Genomic DNA, 13,905 nt, shown 5'->3' with positions numbered 1-13,905 from the left:
TAACACTGTCGCAATACAATAGAGCTCCAAGGATTGAAACTGAAGCCAGCAAAAATTATTTTTTTTATTTTGTCTGAATTTCTGCATGGCTAGCAGGCTCAATGAAGATGTTGGAACAAGGAAGGCGCTGAAAAGTAAAATTCCTTTGCAGCATAAGCCCGCAGTTAGAACTTTAAAGTCACCCTTGAGCCAGTGAGCCGCAAAGTGCACCTCAATTCACCATGCACCGCCACGCCAATGAAAATTATTTTCATGCAATTGCTTCCAAAGTTCCACATTAACTGCTGCAGTAAAGTGCACAAATTCCACAGAGCAAAAGAACCTAAAGTGTGTTTGCCACATGCACTGTTCTCAGTAGATTGAGTAGAACTGAACCAACTTAATAAGCAATAACCTTTTATGCAATTTTAGACGTGATTATTGGATCAAGGGTCCTGCACACACATACTATGCATCTGCCCAAGACACGGAATTTAACTCTTTAGTACATCTGTCCTGATGTTTGATGCACCTTTTCTTCCTCTGAACAAGCTTTCTGAACTTATCTAAACAAGATTTCTTTTGGAACGTGCATTCAACTGATGGTTAAATTGCATCTCTCCTTTTAAGTGACCAATGCATTCAGGAAAAGGACAGTCAGTTCATCAATATGGGCACAATTGAAAAAGGAATATCAATAAAACATGCCCACTGTTACATTTGATGAGCTGTCCTAATCAGGAGTACCTGTCTTATAGAAATGTTCCACACATGCAACTTCAGAGTGCATGATGGAATGGCACTCCCTAATTCATGTGATGTTCAGCTAGACATCAGTTTCACATGATTATCTTTAATGTTGAGGCTGTATAAACAAGTCAAAAAGTCACTGTATCTTTTGTTGTTACAGATCTGGGAAATCAGAACAGTGTAAGACTGCAAGAGACTAGTGTCCCTCTTTGAACTTGGGTACCCAAATCTTTGCTGCTACAATTTTTTCTATATATCTACATGGATGTTACACAATGCTAATTCCTTCAAAAAAGATTATAAATCACAGTAATAAACCCAGCACAGAGCGCTTGAAGCTTGCCATCCAGCCGAATGTTTCTCGCCGTCAGAAGGGGTTGCTTCTCATATAGATATTTTTTGGTGGGGTTGAATAAAAAAAATTTATACAGTTGGCACTTAATTGATGGTTATAAAGGGGAAAAAGTTCACCTTGCATAGATAAAAAATTGCCATTGCAATATCTTTTCTTTCTCCTGTGCAGGACATCTTGTCTGACCGTTGTACTCAGCAATTCTTGAAACAAAACGAGAATGAAACATTTAATGTCAACACTGCCTTTGCTAAGCAGTGCAATCCTCATTTTGTGATGCATATAAATACATAATATTTTTAACCATGAACAGACATTAAGTCTGCTAATAAATGTTCATGCTTGCTGTATGTTTATTCCCAGTCACAATCAACTACTCTTTCATTAAAGAAGCCCTTAAACACTAATCATAGAATTACATCACTATTAAATCATGTCACTTAAGGAATCTCCTGCTGGAAAAATTTTCTAATCCTTCAAGCACAAGTGAAGCTAGATGCAGTTCTCGGGCTGATCTCCCTCCTTTCGTTTCCATTAGCATGCTGGAAACTACACAGGTGAGACGGGAATGTGGTGCAAGGGAGCAATGCCCTGCTGGCCCCACCAAAAGGTTGAATGCAAGATGCCTCATGGCAGCATCCTGTGGCGGCCGCAGTATCTATGCTACACTTCATCACTGAGGCCACGTGCAGTAGTAGCAGTAATTGGTTGTTTATGTGAATAATTAAGTAGATAAAGAAAAAGGAAGGAACGAAGAATTGCTACTGGCCACAGTAACTGTCTAGCATAGTCTGCCGACACCTGAACCTAGTTCAGCAATGGAAGAGATAGGTTGGGGGGGGGGGGGGGGGTAGAACAGGGAAAGCAGGTAAAGAACTACTCACATATGCAGCAACTGTAGTGCTTGGACCAGTAGTGCAAAGCTCAAATTGCTTTTCTGTCTTTTTGAGATCACAGGCATATATATTTTTTCATTTATTTCAAATGAGCAATAATTGCATTACCGAGAATGTTCTCACATCCACAAAATAGCTGTTATGGGTTCAGCTGCGTGTAACGAAGCTACATTATGACATTGTGAAAGAAAGAGCAAACACTTTTTTACTGCTTTTGACCTGATATTTTAAATTCCCTGCTGCATGCAGTTCAATAATGCTTCGCTCACATGTTCACCAGGAGCCTTCTTAACAAATCAACAACATTTCCTTACTATGCTCAGAACATGTTTCAGGGGGACCTTTTCAGCGAGTCTGTGATAGACATGAGAACACCAATAAAATGTGTAGCAAGACCAGGGCAGCAGGATTCAATTCTATAAAATGTTTGTTTTATAGCTGGCTTAAGCAGCTTGTCACCCCCTCCCCCACCATAACACTAGGTTCACTCAGTGCACATGGCAAGAATAGACCAAGCAAAATTAGAGTCGCATTACGCAATTCTCGGTTTGCAATGCAGGGCCCAGATGAAGTTATGAATGGTACCATGCTATGATGCAATATGTTAGAGAATAATTTCGCAAAATATTTAGGACTCACCGCTTCCGGATGCATCCAAGGCAGGTTCGCCTTTTTGTGCTTCTCCATTGGAGGTTACCACAGGCATGACAGGCAAGAGATGGGCTGGACTTGGATGCTGCTGCTGCTGCTGTGGTGTCTGTAAAACCACTGCCACCTGACCATTGATGCCAGCATGCAAATCCTTTGGTGGTGCCACCTGTATGGCACTGTACGTAGGCAGTGCTTCGCTGAGTGAGCTCCGACCCTGTTGCAGTGCTTGCTGGAGTAAGACCATCTGGGCTGCAGTCGTCTGAGGCTCACCAATCAGTTTTTCTGGAGGCAGTGAGTGCTGAATCACAGAGACAGGCTCGGAGGTCTTTACCACCCTCGGCCTGTGCACAACCACTGTAGTTGGCCGGAAGGCACCCTCAGGAGAATGGGAATCGGGAGGCCAAGCGGCATGTCGAATGGGTGCAAAGAGCTCAGGTCTGCCCGGTGGGCTTGCTGAAGAAGATGGTGTGGCCGACCGAGAGTTTCCCAGTGAAACAAGCATGTTTGCAGCCTCCGTCTCATCCAAGTCAAAACGGCCTTGTACCCTGCTTGCCCTGTCACCAGGGCTACCGCTGATGCTTTCTCGTGATGACTCCTCCCACTCCCTCCCTGTGCCTGTACGCATTGCCCCAGTAGGAAATGGTGGCTGCTGAGTTGATGATGATGTCGCAGCCGGTGCACTGCCTTTGCGCATGGCTGTGCCAGATTTGCCCTTGAGGGAGAGGTGCCGTGAGCAGTAGCCACGTCGCTGCGACTCCTTTGTACACCCTTCCTTGGAGCAGAGACGTCGCCATTGCTTGCCATTGAATTTTTTCCTTATGCCGTTGGGGGTAGATACAATGTCTCCCTTCTTGTATTTCTGCTGCGCAGCAGGCGAACGAGGAGTCAGCACACGCAACTCTGCAGAAGATGACGTAGCCAGCCGTGAGCGAGGAGTAAGGTTATCCTGACAGAAACTGAGACGTGATGGGCTGGGATTGGGATCAAACTCAATACGACCTGTCTTAAGGTCATCATCTGAAGAATCTTCATCACCAACGGCAGTGGGAGAACTGCCCACGGTAAGTTTGCGAGCCCTTGGTGCACCCACCGAATCAAGTGCTCTGTCCACCTCAAGGTTGCCTGCCAGATTCACTGGCATGACCCGGTGAATGCCATCTGTGATGACCGACACACTGTGTGGCTGAATGATGGGCTGCTGCGGTGGAAGAGACGCCAAGTTGGATTCAACTAGGTGTGGTGTGAGGAGAGGCACCGGTTCTCGCTGAAACATGGGAGACGACGACACAGAAGAGGCAAGTTCCATGTCCTCCCACCAGGGAGGTTGCCTAAGTCGCAAGCCTGCACGCGCTACCCACATGCCATCACATGAAACACCACTGGGCCTCTTGATGAAGCGCACAAAGTACTGAACCGGAGGGCGCGACCGGATTTCTGCAACAATCCCTTCGGCATACACATTGTCTTCTACACGTACACACAACTGCATACCCATTGTCACCTGACCTGGCGAGGGACTGTGGTCACCGATCACATCTAGCCGTGCTGTGTCAAATACATCGCGAACACGAAACAACTGATGCTGACTGCTGTCCAGTTGAACAACCACATCGCGGTCACTAGCAACATCCTTGATCACAGCCGGCACATACAAGTCATTGAGCCGCACTAAAACTCGGTGGCTTTTCCAGTCACGAAGATCTACACCAGGCACGGGTTCTGCTGTGCTGCTGCAGTTTCTGCTACCAAAGGTAGCGTCTGCATCACTGAAGTCGAAGTCAAACTTCCTTTTCTTGGGCAATTTGCTGGCTGCCTTCTTCAACTCTTCGTCTAGCCTCGATTCTTCCTCATCAAAGCCCGACTCTGCCGACTTTTTGCGGTAGTAAGAAGGGTCGATATTCTGCACCACTGTAGGCCCTTCCAAAAGGAGCTTCTCTTCAGCTTTTCGCTTCAAGTCAAGTGAGCCCTGATATGTACTCAGGTCTCTCTCCATGGTTGCGGGGCTTTTGGACACTTCGTTACAATGGGCCAGTACAACTTGCACTCATCTCTGGAAAATTTCCCACATTGGGTATGACCTTTCTCCTGAAAGACTTGAAGGAACACAGTTGAGTAGCCTTAAGGCATCCAGGGCTGCAGACCTTGCACTCAAGCTGGTGGCCTTTCATGGTGGCTGCTTAGTTCCTGATGATGCCATGAAGTTCTTGAGGCATGGCCACTTTCACCTGCATGAACACAGAGCAGGTACTAAGCAAAAAACTACAAGTTAGAGAATAAACGAGAGCAGACAGAGAAATTAGGGGAGCATTTTATATAGGGGGAACAGTTGACTAAGATTGACTCCCGGCCTATTTGTGAAGTATCGACATTGTCAGTGTAAAAAATTAAGGGTTTTTTACATGCCAAGACCACAATCCAATTATGAGGCATGCCATAGTGGGGGACTCTGGAAATTTTGAACACCTGGGTTTTTTTTACGTGCAACTAAATCTAAGTACACGGGTGTTTTCGCATTTTGTCCCCATCGAAATGTGGCCGCCGTGGCCGGGATTCGATCCTGTGACCTCATGCTCAGCAGCCCAACACCATAGCCACTAAGCAACCACGGCTGGTGTCATCAGTGCAATGTCACTAGCAATGTATATCTGCCTACCTAAAATTACAAGGAGGAATACTTGATGGACAATTGCAGAACAAAGAAATATTGCTTGGGCCAACATTTTGACAAGGGGACTCTTGTCTTCGTCAGGGCTGCAACTGCTCTCCTTACCAGTGCTTTATAATAAACTCTAAGGTAATCATTTGCTGCCCAAATGAAAACAAAGACCCTTTGCTGAAATGCTGGTGCCAGCAACATTCCTTGTTCTAATAATGTTCATCACTTCAAGCCTTTAGCTTCCTGTGTAATTGTGTCTTTTAATGTGGCCATACTTGTGACAACATATAAAAACCAAACAAAATGTAAGAAACTACACTGTCTTGTGCTTCTGCACATGCGTGAACCTTGTCATTAAAAGCTAGCGTTGTGCGTAAGAGAAGCAGCGAAGCAAGGTAGAAAAATAAGTCATCTAGAAAATATTGACTCATTTTATGAACAGTCTCAGAAATAATACAAATTATTTCAGTCACACAGGAAAGTGTAACTACTTACTACAGGTGGTGTTATTAAAGACGGATGTAATTACAGTGCAGAGGAATAGACACAGAAAAGGAACATTAGAATATTTTCAAAGTGCCACGCAAAACACACCAAGACTGGCATCATCACGTCTTTGAAGTCTTGCAACGCTATCGTAAATAAATGCTACGTGTGCGCACATGCAAAAGTTGTAAATACCAAGCACATGTGCAAAGTGTGCTAGCAGTCTGTAATTAATTTGGACATACAATATTACAGGCGCCTTTTACGCACGACTGATAAAAGGCTCGACACTAAAAGATAGCGCACCTGTTGCAAGAGAAATAAAAATAAAAGCCACTCGTGCGTCGTAATGTCGACATGGATGCATGCTCTTTACGAGATCTCCGCAAATAGAGCTCTTAAAACCAACCTGCACATTTAAGTCATTTACTGTGTGTGCTCGCTAGACTTTGCAAGAGCACAAAGTCACCGCAAGTTATACTGCGACGACTATTACAACCACCTCAAAAATATCTACATTACAGAGGCAAACTTATTGTTCAGGCTATTCACAACAACCAACTCGTGTCAGGTATATGCAGGAATGCAAGCATTTGAGTTAACACAAGCACTCTTATTGCATAACCAAAATCAGCCAAACGCTGCTACGTGCATTCTATAAACGAAACTCTACTAGACTCCAACTGCAGCAATTCTACAGTTGCAACGCTTTAACCGAGCTTGATCGGTTAAAGTTTGCATTATTACGCCAAAGCTATTCTGTAAAACATTAGCGGCTGCTGTCCACCATAAACGTGCGCACAGCACGCAACAGGAATACGATTGCGACCGCAAAAGGCAGACGTACCAACTCCGAGCACACTTTGAGGCTCTGAACTATGCTGCGAGCTCTGCAAACCAGCGCGTGCAAAAGTTTTCTTTCACGGGCACAAAGCAGGCGTGCAAAAGATGCAAGAGAGCTTCGTGCAAAGGGGGAACCAGCTCTACAGGTTAACGATATCGTTGCGCGTGCGCGAGCTATTCAAAAACTATTCCTGCGCTTTTTTTTGCAGCGTCCATCTATTACCTCGCGCATGAAAATCACTGTTCAGGCCACCGACTAAACGTTCACGGCGAAAAAACAGCAGATGCGACGTTCCTAGAAGCGGCATTGTGTCTACGCTACAAGGTGTTATACAACGGGCCCATATCCGCACGCAGGAAACAAACAAATAAAACACAAGGGCTACAGCAGCGATAGGAACTGCCAGCTGAGCTGACAAAACATCCTTGCACGCCGTGCTGTGACATTAAAACATTGTTTATTCTCACTTAACGAAGCTTACGGTGGTGTCATCCAAATGCAAGCGGAGAAAGTAGCTTAAACGCCACGAAAGTTGTCGCGATACGATATGGGTTTCTCCCAAGCTGCCGCTGCATGCACACTCCGAGAGCTGAGGGGGCACGCTAGAACAAGTCGCAATTGCACGCTTGCCGCGCTGCAGATGCAAACGCTACCAGTGCACACTCAAGATCACTAAACTAGTAACCGCTGCGCAAGCAGGGAAGAGCATAATTCGAATGCAATTACCCTAAGATATAATGCCGTAAACACGGCACAAATGTCATCACAAGCAGCAACCACGCACAATGACACAGACCACCGCCGGATGACAATCCTTCGAACTGGCGAAAATTGCCTAGGCTTACCTTCGCGAAGAGTAATGAAGGCTACTATCCAAGCATGTCACTGTGCTTGTAAAACAGGACGAAACAAAATTACTTCAATTGTGCACGGCATAACCAAGCCCTGTAAAAATGGTGAATGAGTGGTTACCTAGTACTGTGCTTGCTCACCATTGGTTCACACAGGTCACGTGCCACCCATAGAAAGAATTTCTGTCATCCGATTGGCGAGTCGTGCACCCACGGGTCTTTCACATTGTTTATTCTCGGAGGCCGAAAAATAACCTTAATAGGTGCAGTGCTCGCAAATGCTATGAATGTTTATGCGAGTGCAACAAATAGTGACCGCTGCTCGTATTGCGTTGCATGAGCGTCGGAGTCCCAAGCAAGCGACTAAAAGCACGTATCGGACTCACCTTGGCAGCTCGCGGGTCCGTCTAGCCCAGGGCCTGTGCGTTTACAGCATGTGCACACAGGAAACACTGACGTCATCTACTACGGCCAATGGGCGAGAAGAAATGCCATATGGGCGATATTTGGCTGCGGAGTGGTGTGCGTTGATGATATCATGAACTTCCTTCCAAGGGTAAAAGCAATTGCCCTTTTCTCTTTAGTGTTTCGTTTACTACGACTCTACGTCCGTGGTGACGTAGACGACGCTAGCTTCTCGCATCCGCGTGCTAAACGCCGACAGTCAGCGATGTGCCCGCACGTCCATACGTAAAGGCTAAATTTAAACCTCGATGCCAGCACAGCAACAATCTGGGTAAATGTGTGTTGTTGAGTTGAAAATGGAAGGGGGGGATCCAGCCGACAGAAGACGATCGCTCCTAGACAGCATTGTTTCATCTGAGCAGGGGATTTCATTACACCCCAGTCTTGTTTCTTAAGAAGCGGCGGAAACTCGAGGACGTATTTGCCGAAGGGGATCAGCGCGCACCTTCGGGCCCTACAGTGGGAAATAACCTAGATGCCTATCGTTCAGCGTTTATCTGCGAAAGTGTGCTAGTTGGTGGCCCTTAGTATTAAATATTAGCTGCACTTTGGAGCCGTTGGGGCGAGATAGCAGCACAGTAGCTGCCAACAGTCAAGCGGATTGAGTTTCCCTCATTAATCTTACAAACAACATGGTTCGATCTTTTCTCGAAGAAATCCGTCATCTCGCAAAATCCTCGACACAGAAAAGCAAATTTCGTGCAGTTTTCATTAAACGTTACATTATGAGTAGTGTTAATACCAAAACTGCCGGAAATTGCGCAGTACAGTATGTTTTGCAGCTTGTAAATCTGGAAGTTAATACCAAAAGTGACCCGTCTGTTAAGGTACTGCATGTAGTTTGTCGAAGACGCTGGCCCGCGATGCCAATAATAATAGTGACACCCTTTCCTTAACCTGACGAAGGCCTCGGAGCATCCTGTACAATAAAAGATATATAATGGGTCGCTATTATAAGGTTACATGTAGTATGCAGTTGTTACATAAGTAGATAAATACTAAATTATAGGCCCATTAGCTTACTCCCAGTATTATATAAAATATTTACCAAAATAATCTCCAATAGAATAAGGGCAACACTGGACTTTAGTCAACCAAGGGAACAGGCTGGCTTCAGGAAGGGATACTCTACAATGGATCACATACATCTCATTAATCAGGTTATCGAGAAATCTGCAGAGCACAATAAACCTCTCTATTTGGCTTTCATAGATTACGAAAAAGCAACAGTGCAGACAAGTTATAACAAATGACTGAGGACCTTAACAGAGAGAGTACGTGTAAGAGTGGGGTCGAAGATTATTATGCAGAAGGCAAAGATAATGATGAATAGCTGGGCAAGGGAACAAGAGTTCAAGATCGCCAGTCAGCCTCTAGAGTCTGTGAAGAAGTATGTTTACCTAGGTCAATTAATCACAGGGAACCCTGATCATGAGAAAAAAATTCACAGAAGAACAAAAATTGGTTGGATCACATACGGCAGACATTGTCAGCTCCTGACTGGAAGCTTACCATTATCATTGAAAAGGAAGGTGTACAATCAGTGCATTTTACCAGTGCTGACATATAGGGCAGAGACTTGGAGACTGACAAAAAAGCTTGAGAACAAATTGAGGACCGTGCAAAGAGCGATGGAACAAAGGTTGCTAGGCACAACATTAAGAGACTGAAAGAGAGCGGTTTGGATCAGAGAGTAAACGGGTATAGACGATATTCTTATGGACATCAAGAGAAAAAATGGAGCTGGGCAGGTCATGTAATGCGCCGGTTAGATGACCGTTGGACCATTAGGGTTACAGAATGGGTACTAAGAAAGGGAAAACGCAGTCGAGGACGGCAGAAGACTAGGTGGAGCGATAAAATTAGGAAATTCGCCGGCACTAGTTGGAATTGATTGGTGCAGGAGAGGGGTAATTGGAGATCGCAGGGAGAGGCCTTCGTCCTGCAGTGGACATAAAACAGGCTGATGGTGATGAATGTTTGCAATTGATGCACCTCAAGCAGCAATAGCTTAGAATGATGGTACTGAAAATGTAGTTCTGTTACTTAGCTCACCTTGCATAAGACAAAAGGAAATTTCAGTTTACAAAGTATCTTTGAGAAGAAGTTTTGAGAATGCAGCAAATTGGAACTGCAATGCAAAGCTGCCCTCATAAGCATACAAGCTTACTGGATGAATGTATCAAGTTCCCCTGTGAGATACATCCATCCAGTAAGCTGCTATGCTCATGAGGACAGCATAGTATTGCAGTTCCAGTTTGCTGCATGCTCAAAACTGTTTCTCAAAGATACTTTGGAAACTGAAATTTTCTTTTGTTTTATGCGAGGTGAGCTAAGTAACAGAATTACGTGTAACCTTATGAGAGAGAGAGAGAAACAAATTTATTTGCCACTGCGGGGTTGGAAGTTAGGGCAGCTAGGCCTAGCGTGGCTCCCAGGCGGGGGTGAGATCTTGGGCCCACGAGACAAGTGCCAGTTGTGTTTTCTTGTCTGCTCTTGTCAGCAGCAGTAACCTTATGATAGCGACCCATTACAGTCTTTCACTATGTGCGTTTGCCATGTGACATAAAGCTACTATGAACAGACATGAAAGGGAAAGAAAATTTAGAATGAAATTTTACTAATGCACAGGTGACCCAGCATGACATCATGAACAAGAAGGCTGTGCTAATATTTAAATACATTACAGCAATATTCACATATTCATACTAACTGTATACAAGCACCTAGATAGGGGTTCTATCTACAGCCTGTCAAATGTCTCGCTCGCTGCAGCATAGCAACTAACACAGTGATGAAGGGTAGAAGAAAATTAAAATGGCTGCACCAGAACCTGTGACATGATTATGAAGAAAAGGCAATTAGCAATGTGGCATTTCACATATAAATATCCATGCAAAGCTGTGTGCTCCTCTGTTTTTGTTTTCTGCATTGTTTACCACCACAAGCCATGTGGAACCAACTAGCCCAGCACTTCAGCAATCAATGCTGAAGTTCACTAAAGACTTCCCAATTTTCCCGTCCAACTTTATTGGATGCTTGACATGACTGAATGCTAGAAGTGAATGACTCAGCACTAACATTTCAGCGACTGTGCACTGACATGTATGCACAAAATGAGCTGCAAGGGCAGTCATTTATAAGCTAAATTCCTACAGGAAATTTATTTTCAGGCATTAGTGGCGAGAGAACGCGAGAGACGACACAGCAACGATCAATCGCAGACATAGAACAATGGACTAAGGAGCTCAGTGATGACATCAAAGCTGCCACAAAAATAGCAACACCTGAATCTAACTTGGATAAATGCGACAGCAGACTTCTCCGCATGTGGGAAGCTAAGCAGTCGCTTCAAAATAGACTTAGTGGTCAGAAGCATAACAGAAAGTTAAGAAAGTGCATAACGCTCCTCAACAAAAAAATAGAAAAACATGCTAAGCAATTTACCAAACAACAATGGGACGAGATATGTAATTCCATGGATGGACAATTAAGCACCGGCAAAACCTGGCACATGCTCAGGTTCCTGCTTGACCACGACAATAACAAGAAAAATCACATGCAAGCCATTAATAAGTTAATACACGCATATGAGGGCACAGAAGAGGAATTTCTCAATGAACTGCAGCAGAAATACTTAACACAGGCATCCCCTTGCATCTATCTTAGCTACAACGGGAATACAAACGCAAAATTACACGAGGAACTCATGGAGGCAGAAATCCGCACGGCCCTACTAAAGTTAAACACCAAATCCGCCCCAGGCGTGGATGGTATAACCAACAAGACACTCAGGAACCTCGATGATGAATTGATAGCCAAACTAACAGAATACATAAACAAGTGTTGGGTAAAGCGAGAAATGCCAGCTCGACGGAAGAAAGCGGCGATAACGCTCATTCCAAAGCCTGGTAAAAAGCTTGAGATCGACAACCTCAGACCAATCTCCCTAACATCCTGCATCGGAAAATTAATGGAGCATGTAATTTTAAACAGAGTAGACAACTTCTTAGAGGATAATAACACATACCCAGATACAATGATAGGATTTTGCAAAAATCTTTCGACACAAGATGCGATGCTCCAACTTAAGCATCAGATAATCGTTTATAAAACACACTCAACAAGGGCCATCTTGGGCCTTGATCTTAAAAAAGCTTTCGATAATGCCAACCACGCAACCATATTGGAAAACATCGAATGAGTAGGACTAGGGCAACGGACATATAACTACATCGAGCTTCCTATCAGATAGGAAAGCAGTCATCTCCGTCGGAGGGCTCAAGTCGCCCGAGATCGACATAGGGGGGGCCAGCATGCCGCAAGGCGCTGTCATCTCGCCGATGCTGTTTAATCTCGTCTTGATGGGACTCCCCGAAAAATTAAATCACATAGAATCCCTGAATCACACAATCTACGCGGACAATATTACTATCTGGACCTGTGATGGCAGCGACGGATCAATAGAACAACGACTCCAGACTGCAATTAACACAGTAGAGGAACACCTCATAGGAACAGGCCTCACATGCTCTGCAGAGAAATCTGAGCTTCTATTGTACCGCCCCACACTTAGAGGCAGGCCTCCCAAAGGATACGACAGAAACAAGGCTCATGAGGAAATCAGGCTACACACCAAGAACGGGCGGAATATCCCAACAGTCAGCCAGCTCAAGGTGCTGGGTCTGGTAATCGAGAACAAAGGCACACATAGGGGAACCATAAAGAAGTTAGACACAAAGGTAACAAGCACCATGAGATTAATCAAACGAATTACTAACAAGCACGAAGGTATGAAGGAAGAAAGTATCATGCAGCTGATACAATCATTCGTAATCAGTCAGATCACATACATAGCAGCCTTCCACAATTGGTTTGCAGCTGAAAGGCGTAAAATTAACAACATGGTAAAAAAGCATACAAACTAGCACTAGGGATTCCCATCAGTACGAGCACGGATCTCTTGCTAAAGTTAGGACTCCACAACACACTGGACGAACTCATAGAAGCACAACAAACATCTCAAGCAGAGCAACTAACCAAAACCAAAACAAGATGGCATATACTAAGCAAACTAGGAATGAATTACCATAATCTATATGGAGAAAAGAGAATGATAACGAGAGAAATTCGTGACAAACTCCTAGTACCAAATATACCCAAGAACATGCATCCAGGTTACAACGACGGCAGACGCAAGAGTAGAGCAGAGAAAATTATCCGAAGCTTTGGGTCAGACGACGGAGCAATTTTCGTAAACGTGGCTGAATACCCAGACAGAAATAGCTATGTAGCAGTAATCGTAGATCACACCCAAAAACCCCTTACAAGCGTATCAGTTAATACTAAACATTCTGAGACAGCAGAGGAGGTAGCCATTGCACTAGCATTGGTCTCCATCCACGAATGCTCAGTACATCATTAGCGATTCTCAAGCGGCCATTAGAAATTATGCAGAAGGTAGGATCTCTCCTGAGGCATGGCGCATCATCAGAGTCAATGAAGCAAAATTCTCCGATGCAGAGAAGAACGGCAGGCAATTGCTCTGGTTCCCAGCGCATACGACTCCAGACATTCCCGCAGTCAACCTCAATGAGGTAGCACACCGCGAAGCCCGAGGTCTTACTCGCCGAGCTGAGCAAAGAGTGACTTCCATCGGTCAGGAGAATGCGGAGGAGGAAATCTGGAGAGAAAAAGATATATTAAAAAGATTTAGCGATATTACCAAATTCTATCAAAATCGGAGGCGAGTATTACCACCGCCTCACACTAAACTGAACAGAGCTGAGTCCGTTACTTGGAGGCAACTACAAACAGAAACTTATATGAGTCCCGTGCAACTAAAAACTTTTTACCCCGATATATACGAGAGCGATATGTGCAAGCTATGCAAGTCTGTTAGAGCCACCCTTCAACACATGTTGTGAGGATGTGAAATATACCAAAATAAAATGGCAGTCTCCCCAGAAAATCTA

General features: G+C 44.6%; 1 protein-coding gene across 10 annotated transcripts in view; it reads right to left on the bottom strand.

Annotated features, from left to right (window-relative positions):
* Positions 1 to 7,931, bottom strand: part of LOC142582481 (protein capicua homolog) — a 99,824-nt gene extending 91,893 nt beyond the window's left edge. For 5 of the 10 annotated variants that reach the window (XR_012828446.1, XM_075692252.1, XM_075692260.1 and 2 more), the window contains exons 1-3: positions 7,460 to 7,579; positions 2,617 to 4,853; positions 1,201 to 1,284 (exon numbers count right to left, since the gene is read on the bottom strand). Coding sequence is in view for 9 of the 10 variants with exons in the window: in XM_075692252.1 (XP_075548367.1) it covers positions 1,201 to 1,284; positions 2,617 to 4,621 (2,089 nt within the window). In the remaining variant the exon portion in view is untranslated. The other 5 variants (XM_075692258.1, XM_075692259.1, XM_075692253.1 and 2 more) reach the window with 4 other exon arrangements.
* Positions 7,932 to 13,905: the final 5,974 nt, after the last annotated feature.

The sequence above is a fragment of the Dermacentor variabilis genome, chromosome 5, assembly GCF_050947875.1.
Source record: "Dermacentor variabilis isolate Ectoservices chromosome 5, ASM5094787v1, whole genome shotgun sequence".
NCBI classification, from domain to species: domain Eukaryota; kingdom Metazoa; phylum Arthropoda; class Arachnida; order Ixodida; family Ixodidae; genus Dermacentor; species Dermacentor variabilis.
Note: the sequence above shows the minus strand (reverse complement) of the source record. Positions and strands in the feature narration are given on the sequence as shown.